This window comes from Momordica charantia, assembly GCF_013281855.1.
Source record: "Momordica charantia cultivar OHB3-1 chromosome 3 unlocalized genomic scaffold, Mcharantia_2.0 BLBB01000003.1, whole genome shotgun sequence".
In the NCBI taxonomy this organism is placed as follows: domain Eukaryota; kingdom Viridiplantae; phylum Streptophyta; class Magnoliopsida; order Cucurbitales; family Cucurbitaceae; genus Momordica; species Momordica charantia.
This window is the reverse complement of record NW_028275161.1, coordinates 17986370-17999839: the sequence shown is the minus strand read 5'-3', so window position 1 is coordinate 17999839 and position 13470 is coordinate 17986370. Positions and strand designations below refer to the sequence as shown.

Below are 13470 nucleotides of genomic sequence, written 5' to 3'. Positions count from 1 at the left end.
TATGTACTTTATTGGATCATGGAGAGTTTGTACAGTCTACATGTAAATTAATTGATAAAGTATGAGTAATATTGTAATATGCAAAATCACCCATCAACCTTAAAGGTTAAGTTGATAATGATAAATTTAATATTTTATAGATATATCTTTTTTCAAAGGTAAAAAGGTTTTTTTTTTTTTTAATTTTATAGATATATCATTACAACTGATCTCCTCATGCTTAGAAATTTGCACAAAATCCAACCAGTGGTAACCAATATTAGAAGGGGAAGAAATGATATTGCATAAAATAAAATATAAACCTCCTATTTTTGATACCATGTTTTTTTTTTCTATTAAAAGGGTAAAGTAACAAAATTAAGAAACAGGGAGTTCAAAATAAATAAAGTTCACCATCTAGATTGGGAAATTTCGATCTCATCTCAGATTCTCTCCTCCATCTCTGGCTCCCTATGCAATCTCGTGAGCCCCCTTATTCGAGTCTCTTGGCACTTGCTTGAAAACCTCAATCCTTAGCTTGCAATTCGACGCCTGATGAACTGCCTCCTCGATGACCTATTGAATTTATGCAAGCTTAGAGTCTTTTCTATTTAAGAGATTTATCACTTGAAGGCAGTCGGATTCCACAATGATCGATATCCTCTCAATCATAGAAATCGCCTTCAAGCCTACACAAATGCCAAAGCTTCAAGGAAGTTAATGTCTTATTTCTGCATGATTGATTGACCACCTGCTAAGATTGCTTCTCCGCATTAGTTGATACCATGTTAAATCATCAATCAACTCAACTCAAAAACTTAAGTCGATGAATTAAAGTAAATTTAATGTTTTTGTTATATATATGTGCCACATTTTACACACTTTTATCAATGAACTAACTTTCTTTACTTAAAAAAGAGAAAGATAAAATTTAACATTTGTTAAGGAAAATAATTAGTATTCAAAGAATTATTTTTTCACACAGTTATTAGGCGGAGAAAATTCAATGAATTTATCCATTTTTCATCATGATAAAGGAAATAAAAGTTGTGGTCTTAAACCTTTGACAATTCTAACTTTTGTGTTTTCCAAAATTTGACCTAAAAGTTAATCAACGATGGAGATATTTATCAAACTATTTAATGCGACCTAGACGACATTTTGGACTTTTTTTTTTAATTTTTTTTATATTTACTTAATAATAATTTTGTTTCACAACGAAAAATGTATCACTTCAATTGGTACTTCATACAATAATTTTCCAACGGATCAAATTATTAAAAAAGTTATATATATATTGCAGCAAGTGAGATTTGAACACAAAACCTCATGATAAATGAGGTCATAACCATTGCACCATTACTCAAGACTTATGAAACGTTTTTTTAATCCCTCCAAAAACGTTTAATGTCAATTAAAGATGAATTTATTCCAAATCACATTAATTTTCAAATGGAATATCGATGATTGTTCCTAAATAAAAGAATATCATTGAATTTTTTTTTTCAAAAAAATTATGTTGAAGACATTATCAGATTAAATCATTCATTCAAATTTAAATGACTAAAATAGAACTAATATCAAATCTGAATGTCGCATATTATTAAAATTTGAGAGATTAAAGTAAAAACCTTTTAATTTTAAAGGATCAATATTAAAAGCAAACACTTAATAAGCTGGTGAGAAAGATCTAAACGATTGATGTCAATAGCATATCTACAGTTTTACTTTTATAGATTGATTATATCATTCTCAAAAAGTTTTCTCTATATACGAATTTAACCATTCAATTTCTTCCACAAAGGAAAAAAAAAAAGAGAGAGTAAAAATAGTTAAAAAAAAATAATGTAAGACAAAAAACCTATCACCCAATAGAAATGACTAAACCTCTTAACGTATATTTTTTTTTTCGGCACAAACCTCTTAAATATGAATGTCTTAGTTCACAAATTGGCAGCAACTTTTGAATGAATCTAGTCTGGAGGTTGATTAGAATATATCTTGAAATTTCTAACTTTTAATGAAAGTTTCTTCCTTATCTTAAAAAAAAAATGTTCAATATATATAGGCTAATGAGGTAGATTATTATAATTGGTCAGAATATAGATTAATGACTAATATCCTAAAATTTCAGTTAGTCAATATCAATCTAGGATATTAATTAATTACTATTCAATTTGTTTATATTATTTGCAATCATTTAGAAAGAAAAAAATGACACAAAAGTTGTTATGTTTGCAATTGTCTTGAAAAAAAAGAGGATATACATTTACAATTAATTTTAGAAAATAATGTACTTCCTAATAGTTGGCCTGGGATTTAATTAATTTATACATTCACCATCAATCTATTTTCGTTGTACTACATGATTGAGAGTTGCTGTTCGAGTTTTGATCTTAAATTTATTGTTGGATCGGTATGGCAACACTAGAGGGGGTGAATAAGGTTTAATTAACAAAATATAAACTTTTTAATAAATGAGCTCAATTTAAACAAAAATAATACACTTTTTGAGATATGCAATTTTAACAAAGTAAGATAAAATAAATTCTAAGGCAAACAAGAGAAATTTAAAGCAAAAAATAAAATTCTAAAGCAAACAAGAGAAATTTAAAGCAAACAATAAAATTCTAAGGCAAACAAGAGAAATTTAAAGCAAACAATAAAATTCTAAGATTAATTGCAAAAATAAATAAGAGAGAGGGTTTGAGAAATTTGACACCGAGAATTTTTATAGTGGTTCGGCACAACTGTCCTACCCCACTTCCCAAGCACCTCTTGGGTTATAAATAAAAACTCTGACTCTTTCCACGGTAGGAGTTAAACCGGTACACTACTCTTCACAAGAGAAAATACGATCTTCTCCACGGTGAGGGTCACACCGTTACAATGAGTTGAAGATTTTGAAACACACATTTACAAATTCTCAAATAGAGTAAATATATAAATTTGAGCTCACAAAAATTTCAATCCTCTATAACTTTAAAATTCTCATTTGCTAATCTCTCCAAGTTCTCAATTTTTCAAACCAGCATGTTATCAATTGAGAGGATAATTTTGAATGAGAAGTTTAGTTTAGGTAGAGGAAAGAAAATGATAAAAAAATCAAGTTTAATTTTGAACCATTAGATATTAATTATTATTAAAAATGAAGGGTTGAGATAATTAAGAATAATATATATATATATAATAATGATAAAATAAAATAAAATATATATATAAAAAGATGTTACAAGTTTTGAATTATATATATATATATATGCATGTGTGTGTGTGAGAAAGCGGTAAAATTTTCCAAAACTTTTTTTTTTTAACACACACATGTCAACATTCAGCATTTAATGCTGACATGATGTAAATTTTTTTTTTCTAAATAAAGTATCCTGTGTAACTTTTGAGTTTTTTTTTTTAAATCTTTTTCTTTTCTTTTTTAATATATATATTTTAAAAAAAAGTTTATCACTTGTCAGCTTATGAACTGTCCAGGTCATCTTCTCGGCTATTTTTCTTTCCAATTTGTTTCGATCGTAACTTCTCCGTTTGAGTTCCGATTTGGATGATCTAATAGTCGTTGGAATCGTTGTAACGAGCTCTACGCTGTGGACACTTTAAAATACAAAAAATGTCAATAAATAAAATTAAGTTGGTTATCATCAAAACATTAATTAATTAATTAATTAAAATTAATTAATTTGAGATTAAGGCCAAAAAGCCAACAATTTCGGTCTGAGATTTGTTTTCTTGGTTTACTCTGATTTACTCTCTATTTTCTTGTCTCCAGTTGGGTATTTGCATTGATCTCGGTCTATGAAATCCTCGCTGGTTGGTTTAATATATTTACCTTCGGAAAAAAAAAAAGTAATTCCTAGTATGTTTTTTTCCCCTCTTCTTTATAAAAGCCATAATCACTCATGAAATCTTCTTACATTACTTGGTATCATTATATTCTTGATTCCCAACCATGCTTCTTCTTCTTCTCTTGCTCTCTCTTTTTTCTTCTTCCTATGGCTATGGAGGCTCAGATTTTCTTTACAACAGCTTCGTTTCTTGCCTGCAACATTCAACACATCCCTCCGACCAAATCTCAGCCACAGTCTTCGCCAGAACTAACGCTTCTTACCCCTTTGTTCTTCGAGCCTACATCAGAAACGCCCGATTCAACACCTCTTCAACTCCAAAACCTCTTCTTATTCTAACCCCTTTTCGGGAAACTCATGTTCAAGCCGCCGTCATTTGCTCCCGACACCTGCGGGTTCAGCTCAAGGTGCGTGCTGGTGGCCACGACTACGAGGGTATATCGTACGTCTCCGATGTCCCGTTTGTCCTCCTCGACTTGTTCAATCTCCGCTCCATCGCCGTCGACGTTGAAGATCAGTCTGCTTGGGTTCAAGTAAGGGCAGAGCTAGAATTTTTCATATACAAAATCTAAATCTAAATAATTTCATTTTATCCTTGAACTTTCAAAATATATCCCTCTCATTTAGAGAGAGAGTATTTCAAAAGGTATTTTTTATCCCCAACTTTAGGCAATTATTAGAGCCACATACATCGGTTGTGGTGGTGGATAATATTTTCAACTTGCTAACTTTACGCACACAGATATATATATATAATCTTTAAAATTTGAAAATTTAGGGAAGTAAATTACTGCCCCTCTTCCTTTCGATCACGTACAATATGCAAGTATATTAGTAACAAAACAACAAGAAGAATTAAAAATAATAATTTTAAAAAAGTTAAAATTTAAAATAAACATTTAAAAATGTCCAAGTACCAAAATTATTATTTTTAGACTTAAAATATTGAAATAGAAAAAAATCACTCTTATCAATGATATATGATGTAAACTCTAGATGCCAAAATATATATGCCGATTTCCTAATATGAACAAAATAAAAAAATATTAGAAAAATGATAAAACTAATAGTCCAAGCGAGCATAACACGATAATTGACATATATGTTCGACTAAAAAAGATTGTGAGTTTTCAACTCTATTTACGAAAATAAAGATAAAATTAATAGATTAGACGAAAATGAAGGACCAATAAAATGCCAAAAAAAAAAGAAATGACTCATTTCATAGATAATATGAATAGTAATTATCTAGAAATGACTTCATAGATAATATGAATAGTAATAAAGACTCTCATTTGTTCCTTGAATTTCTTTCCCTCCCTTCAGGCAGGAGCAACCCTCGGAGAAGTTTACTATAGAATATGGGAGAAGAGCAAAGTCCACGGCTTCCCCGGCGGAGTGTGCCCGACGGTGGGGGTCGGAGGGCACATAAGCGGCGGCGGCTATGGCAACATGCTACGAAAATACGGCCTAGCCAGCGATCAACTCCTCGATGTCCACCTCGTCGACGTCAACGGACGAGTACTCAACCGAGAATCCATGGGGGAGGATCTCTTCTGGGCCATGCAAGGCGGCGGCGGTGGCAGCTTCGGCGTCATCCTCTCCTACAAGCTCCGACTCGTCCCTGTCCCTGCCACCGTCACTGTCTTCCGCCTCGAAAGAACATTGGAACGCAACGCCACAGACATCGTCCACAAATGGCAGCATGTCGCACCCACGGTAGCACACAAACTCTTTATGAGAATGCTTCTGCAGCCTGTCGTCAGACGAGGTGGGAACAACAACGACACGACGACGATCCGAGCCTCGATAGTGACACTCTTTCTGGGAAGATCCGAAGAGCTCGTGCAGCTGCTGAGGAAGGACTTTCCCGAGCTGGGTTTAACAAAAGAACATTGCTTGGAAATGGGTTGGATCCAATCAGTTCTTTGGTGGGGAAATTTCGGCAATGGGACTGCGCCGGAAGTTTTGCTTGACCGGAATCTGGACTCAGCCAATTTTCTGAGGAGAAAATCGGATTATGTTGAGAGACCCATTTCGAAGAAAGGGCTTGAGAGGCTGTGGAAGAAGATGATCGAAATAGGGGTAACGGGAATGGCTTGGAATCCATATGGAGGAAAAATGAGCGAAATTGGTTCTTCGGCGACGGCGTTTCCCCACAGAAGTGGGAATTTGTTCAAGATTCAATATTCAGTGAATTGGGAGGAATCTGGGGAGGAAGCCGACAAGAAATTCGACACTCAGATAAGGGAGCTTCACGGTTTCATGACTCCATTGGTTTCGAGGAATCCGAGGAGGGCTTTCTTGAACTATAGGGATCTTGATATTGGGGTTAATGATAATGGGGAGACAAGGTACGAGCAAGGGAAGGTTTACGGGGCAAAGTATTTTCATGGGAATTTTGAGAGGTTGGCGAAGGTGAAAAGTGCTGTTGATCCTCGGAATTTCTTTTGGAATGAGCAGAGTATACCACCTCTTCCGTACAAAGTATAGATGGATCGCGATCGTAATCATTTATATGTCTTTAGAGATTTTTTTTCAATTTCGTTTTTTCAAAAATATAAATAGCTGTCAAATTTTTAACGGTGATTAGTAGAAAAATTCTTGTTGATGCACGAGTAAGAAAGTATGGTTCTTTATATCATTTGCATTTGGATCAACTCTCGTAATAAAAGCTTGTATTGATCCTTTTATATGATTTGTGTAAAGAAAAATATTTACCTAGCTACCATACCTAGTGTACTATTACATTTTATATGATTTAAAGGGAGATAGGGTTAAGGCCACGTTTACTTACCCATTGCCTCGAAGGATTGGGTACTTTTGTAGTTTTGTGTTGGTTGGGTTTTAGTTTCATTGTTCTCAAGGAAAAAAATAGATGAGTGGATTCCACTTTAATTTTTAAGTCAACGAAAATAAGCCACGACAAAGTCGATAGGAATTTCTACTCGTTAATGTAAGGAAAGTATTGTTGTTGTGTTTTAACAGCAGATTTACAATTTAATTTTTTTTTTTGGAAAATGGATATACATTTCATTGAGGTAGGTGAGAAACCTACCAAAAAAAGGGAGGCTCAAATAAAAGCTCCCTAGTTCAAAGAAATTAAACATCATAATTATAAAAGAGAAACAGAAATTTGTATGTCCCTCATTATAAGTTTGTAGGGGATCTTGATGAGGCTGCAAAAATGGTTTGATTACCCTCTAGCCATAGAATAGAACGGTTAGATAATATTATTTGAATTATAATTAGATTTATTTTAGTTTATATTATTTGAATTGGATTTCCTATAGCTTATATTATGCTATTATAAATAAGTTATTAGGTTTCTATCAAGCCATTCAATTCAATGAAATCTATTTGCTATTCTCCCTATTTTTTCTCCTCCTCTAAAAGTTAACATGGTATTAGACCTAGGTTAGTTGAGACAATAAGTATGGAAGACAATATGGAGGAGGATGAAGAAGAAAATAAAGATTGTTTGATGTATTTTCGAGAAGGATTTAGTTTGACGGGTGGATTTGTGAGTTTCTATAACGTTTTTGGTTGCTTTTGTTTAGTTTGATTTTGGTTTTGGATTGGTTTTTGGAAGCATTCGTTGGAATTGACATTGGAATTGGTTATTAGTTGGTATTGACATTGACATTGGTTGTTGGTTGGTATTGGTATTGTCATTCACATTGACATGTTGTTTGTCAACATGTTGCAGTTTCTTTAGCATTTTGCAGCTTTGTTGGCATGTTGCAGTTTCTTTGGCATTTTGCCGCTTTGATTTTGATTTTCGTTTGGTTCAGTTTGAGTTTTGGTATTCGCCTTAGTTTTCTATTTTTATTTAAGCATTAATTTTGGATTATTGAGCAAACTCACAATTTAGTTTTTTGAATTTAAGGGGACGTTAGATAATATTATTAGATAAATATTATTTGAATTACAAGAATGAGATATTATTAGATTTAATTTAAATTATATTATTTGAATTGGATTTTCTATACCTTATATGATTAGGAATTATACTATTATTATAAATAGGTTTTGCTTTTGGTTCCACCCAAAAGGTTTCATACCATTATGGAGATAATTGTCTCCCTTATATACCATGGATCATCCCTATCTCCCTTATATACCATGGATCATCCCTTTCCCTAATCAATGTAGGACTTTATTTTCACTCTTTACAAACCCAACAGAAAAAGTGTCGCAAGACGTTATTGACCCGATTATGGGAAAAAAATGACAGAAATTTACGTATTTCCAAATATTTAACGGTCATGAATTACTTTAACTAAATTCAAAGCTAACGACCTGCAAGTGTATTTCTCACTGAGAGAGAAAAACACATCAAAAGTCAACTAATTGGGCGCTGACTTATCATGATTCAACAACAGAACTTTAATTTTATTTTATTGTAAAAGTTTGTAAAAAGCTAGCCATAACAATTTTTTTTTTAATCAAGCTAATAATAATCATCGTCACATGACAACCAACAAGACAAATAAAACGACAACACACAACAACAACAAATTAAACAACCTTATTATAATCTTTTCACGTATGGCAACCTAGGAATGCTCTGTTCGTTTCTGAAAAAGTTGTTTGGATCAACCCTCGTCTTTATCTTTACCAATCTGTCGAAGTTCCCTTCAAAATATTTGACCCCAAAAACTCTGCCCTCATTGTAACTGTTCTTGCCATTGTGGTTGACACCAATGTCAAGATCTCTGTAGTTCAAAAAGGCAGTTCTCGGATTCTTCGACACGAATGGAGTCATGAAGTTGTATAGTTTTCTCGTCAAGTTTATAAAGTGGTCGGCTTCTTCGACTCCTTCTTCGTCCCAGTTCGTTGCGTATTGAATCTTCCATAAGTTTCCAGCTCTGTGCGGAAATGGAGTCTTTGAAGATGCGATCTCGGCCATTCTTCCGCCGTAGGGGTTGAATGTCAACATCGGTTTTTCGAGTTCGATCATCTTCTTCCATATCTGATTCAAACCCTCCTTTGGAATTAGGGTTTTCACGTAGTCTGATTTTCTTTTCAAGTGGGTGAGAACTTGAGGTTTTCTGGAGAGTAGCGCGTCGACTGATGTTCCTGTTTCACAAGTCAAATTTTGGGAAAGGAAATTTTAATTAAGGCTAGGATTTATGTTTAGGGGTGATTTGATTATAACGATTTCTTTTTTTGGTTTTTGGTTTTTGAAAATTAAGGTTATAAACACTAGTTTTGTGATTTATTTTGAAAAACTTTACAGTCTAATACAAAATTATTTGAAAACTAAATTAAAAAGAGTAAGTTTTAAAAATTTAGTTTTATTTTGAAAATTGGCAAACAATTCAAATGAAGTTTTAAGGGATGGGAATGAGTATCAAATAAAGGAGGAGAAATTAAGCATAATTAAGAAACTAAAAAGGAAAGGGTTATCAAAAAGAGCCTAATTAGTAATTTTTATTAGTTTCTTAAAAAACATATTTTGGAAAAGATAATACAATTTCTCATTTCTCTTGTTTTTTTTCTAATTATTAAAACACATAATTAATGAACAATATATTTTATCATTGACTCATCATTGACTCATCATGAATACTTGAAAATTTTATTTTGTAAGTAAAAATTTGAGAAAAGAAATGATAACTAAAAGTATTTCTATTTTTGTAACTAAGAAAGGCCAGGAACAAGAACCAAAAAATAAATAATAATAATAAAAAGCCAAACAAACAAACAGTGTTTATTTATATCTTAAGAAAACGTATTTAATGTTAGGTAAGACCAAAAATTATCTTATTTCTTGTCGTGTCTCTTTTTTGAAATCTTTTATAAACATTACCAAAACAAGCCAGATAAACTAGTTAACCTTAAACCCTACAATTAACATATGAGAACTGTTTAAGTTTTTGGATTAAAAAGAAATTAAATTACTTTACCTAGTGGGAAATTTGTCCAAAAAAGAACCGATTCAAGCCAACTCATTTGAAGGCAATCAGATTGCTTCAAACCCAATTTTGGAAAGCTCTTGTCCATTATAGACAGAAGCCTTTCGGAATCTCCAAGGAACAAGGCTATAAATGTAGCTCTCAATGTCTTCTTTCCATTTTCAGTTCCATTGACAACATCGAACGTTACCCTTATGAACAAATCATTGTCGATTTCATGTGCCACCCTCTGCCACTCATCCACAATCTCCGTCACATTCTCAGCCAATCTTCTTTCTACTTTGAACACCGTCACCGTCTCCGGCACTCGGACGGTTTGGATTTTGTAGGCAACCACGACGCCGAAGCTCGATCCTCCGCCGCCTGTGATGGCCCAAAACAGATCCTCTCCCATTGATTTTCTGTCGAGAAGCTTACCGTTGACGTCCACCATCTTGGCGTCGATGATTTGGTCCACTGAGAGGCCGTATTTTCTCATCATGTTCCCGTATCCACCGCCGCCGAAATGGCCACCGACACCCACCGTGGGGCAAACTCCGGCAGGAAAGCCATGGAGCTTACTTTTCTCCGCGATTCTGTAGTACACTTCTCCTAGCGTAGCTCCTGTTTCAACCTGTTAAGAATATAAATAAATGATTAAATATAATAGTAACCTGTAAACTTAAAAATGGTTTATAATATCTAAGTGTAGGAATTTGATAACTATTTTGTTTTTTATTTTTTCTTTTTGAAAATTTAGCTTACAATCATTACTTACATACCTATATATTTCTCTGCCTTTGTCATCAACTTTTAAAAATGTTTTGATAATCCAAGTCAAATTTTGAAAACAAGAAAAGTAGTTTCTAAAATCTTGTTTTTCACTTTAAAATTTAGATGGGATAGAATTCAATTGTGTTCTAAAAAAAGTGAAAGAAGATAGAAATTAATTGCGAGAAAACCAGGCATAATTTTTTAAAATAGAGAATTAAAAACAAAATCGTTATTAGACAGGATCTAAATTTTCCAAAACTCCACATGAACAATTTATGGCCCTACACTGGGAGTGTTATAAATATAAATAAATGATTAAGTGATCACATACCCATGCGGTCTCGGTTTCAACGTCGACAGTGATGGCTCGAAGGTTGAACATGTCGAGGACGAAGAAGGGAACTACGTCGGAGACGTAAGAAACGCCCTCGTAATCATGGCCGCCGCTCCGAATCTTCATCTGAAGATTATGGATTCTGGCACAGAGAATTGCAACTTTGACGTGAGATTCATGCAGAGCCGTGAGAATAAGGAAGGGCTTGGGAGTGCTGGAGGTGTTGAATCGCAAGTTTCGAATGTAGGTCTGAAGAACGGAGGAGAAAGAAGCATTGTCCGGTGTGAAGATCGCCGGAGAAATGGGGTGCGACGGCGGAGAGCGGCGGAGAAGACACTTAAGGAAATTTTCAGGCGAAGCAGTCGTTGTTGCAGAAGCAAAAAACAGAAGTGAAAATAATAGAGATAAGAGGAAAAATGGGCGTAAAATAGTTGCCTCCATTTTTGTCGATATATTTTTTTTTTTGTTTGGGAAGATGGGATTTGGAGTTGCAGAGGGAATTATTTATAAAGATTTGAACTTTACTGGAGACGAACAAAGATTATGCAATTTTACAACACATTTTGACCAAGAAAAGTTCAAAGTCAAAATAAAATGCCAAAGATGATGATAATTTGTATTAAAAAATAATGTTATCAATATAGTTTTATTTTTTAAAATTTATGAACAAAATTTTCAACATTACCGGTAGTTGAATTGCATGAACGAAGAGTTTCTGTTTGATGGGATTGGTTTTCTTTTTATTATTATTTTATTGAAAGTGCAAATCTGGTCAATGATGTCAGTTTTTTTTTCTTTTTTAAATTTATGAACTGTTTTCTATCCACTATCTATACATAGAAAGTATTATTGAAATACATAGTCAATAATAGTAAAATGATTAACATGTCAAATAATATATGAGTAAAATGTTCTTTTTTAATCTGAAATTTTTAATACACACTATCGACAAGTCACGTATTTAGTATCATAAATTAAAAAAAATAAAAGAGTAAAACAATGCGATCTTCAATCAGCATCGTACATTATAATTGTATCAAAAGTTAGGGGTATAATAAAGCGATTTGACTCAAAGCAACTTTAGAATTGCTAATAATCGGTTCGGTTCAACACAATCGAGAGTTTATTCATTTTATTTTAAGTTTTTGCATGCGCTTTTTTTTCTCTCTCCCCCTCCCTCGATAGAATTTGAAATAGGCAATCCAGAGATAGACTACAACGACGATAGTGATGATGACCTAGTGATAGCGGCAACTGCGTCCCAAGTGGCAAACCCAAAATCTTTAAAAATTGAAAAAAATGAAATGAATTCTCTCTCTTTATTTTTCGTTTTGCTCCTTCGCACCTCAATCCTTCTCTAGAAGAAAGAAAAAGAAATGCCAACGATTCGACACTCGTGTCTAAACCGACTTGCTTCAGGTCCTTTCGAGTTTCACACCTATATAAAAAACTTAGAATTTAATTTGATCTCTAAACTCATCTATTATTTATTGTATTTCATACCTAAACTTGGTAAAGAAAAAACAAGCTATATTAACCATTTGTTTTTTCTGTTCATTTTCGTTGATAACTTTAACAAAAATCTTTAACTTGTTTTGGAACTCCACATTTGATAATCCAGAACATCCACAACATGTATGATGACTAAGATTTTGATAATTTTTTTTACCAAAAAAAAAAAGAAAAACTTATCCTAGACATTAATTCATCCTAAAGACTAAAAAGAGGGTTGAAAATAATGTTAAAAATATTAGCAAATATGACATAATTGTTCCATTTGTCGATTACCAGTAGATATCTATTAATGTTTATCAATAAGATATCTATTCATGATAGATGCTCGCCCATTATAATATTTTGATTTTTTTTCTTCAAAATAAAGCTGTTAACGTTCTAATAACTAGATGAGATTATTTTTGAATGAAAGCTTATACCTAGATACATTTAGTCCTCTACTTTCTTATGCATCTCTTTTTGCATAGATTTTGAGAAAAGGAGGGCTTTATCAAGTCCTTTTACTTATCTCCAATGGATGTCGATTTGTACTAAAGAAATAAAGGTAGGCCAAATGTAGTTCACGTAACTTGTTGATTTTTTTAATGCATTTTTTATTTTTTTAAAAATTAATAATAAACATGCTAAGTTCTTAATAGTATTTTTTGTCGGAGATGGAGATCAAATCATCGACCTAGTCAATAATGGTAATTTTTGTAATAATATTGATCGACATGGAATAAAAAAAAAAGCCCCATTTAGAAAGTAATATAAATGATAGAGGCACATTAGTTACTGATCAAATAGCTTATTTTCAATACAAACAAAAGAAGTTAAATCAAATAATCTCCTGAAATGTATCTTTTGCTGCTTAGATTAGAACATTCAATGACTATGGTCCTGGTTTATGTAAAGATAACGTTCAGTACAAGGCAAATTATGAAATTTAATTTTATTGATCTTATTGTACCGAACGGGGAAGAAATTATTATAATCTTAATCTTGATATGACCTTTAATAGAAAAATATCTTTGTGGGTACCCAAATACCTCTATATAAATGTACCAAAATAGTTGCTTTCAACCAGACGTGTAGTGTGTACAGATCCTTTTTTATAATAAATATGGAGCGG

At 32.7% G+C, this 13470-nt stretch overlaps 2 protein-coding genes across 2 annotated transcripts; one reads left to right on the top strand and one right to left on the bottom strand.

The window, feature by feature from the left end:
• The first annotated feature begins 3896 nt into the window (after positions 1–3896).
• On the top strand, positions 3897–6529 carry LOC111020165 (berberine bridge enzyme-like 21). The gene is made up of 2 exons (XM_022296737.2): positions 3897–4369; positions 5163–6529. Exons 1-2 carry the CDS (start codon positions 3941–3943, stop codon positions 6327–6329), a joined length of 1596 nt encoding a protein of 531 aa, XP_022152429.1. The 5' UTR covers positions 3897–3940; the 3' UTR covers positions 6330–6529.
• Positions 6530–8260: 1731 nt separating this feature from the next.
• Positions 8261–11305, bottom strand: LOC111020214 (berberine bridge enzyme-like 8). The gene is made up of 3 exons (XM_022296810.2): positions 10842–11305; positions 9749–10370; positions 8261–8918 (listed from the first exon to the last, which is right to left on the bottom strand). Exons 1-3 carry the CDS (start codon positions 11283–11285, stop codon positions 8371–8373), a joined length of 1614 nt encoding a protein of 537 aa, XP_022152502.2. The 5' UTR covers positions 11286–11305; the 3' UTR covers positions 8261–8370.
• Positions 11306–13470: the final 2165 nt, after the last annotated feature.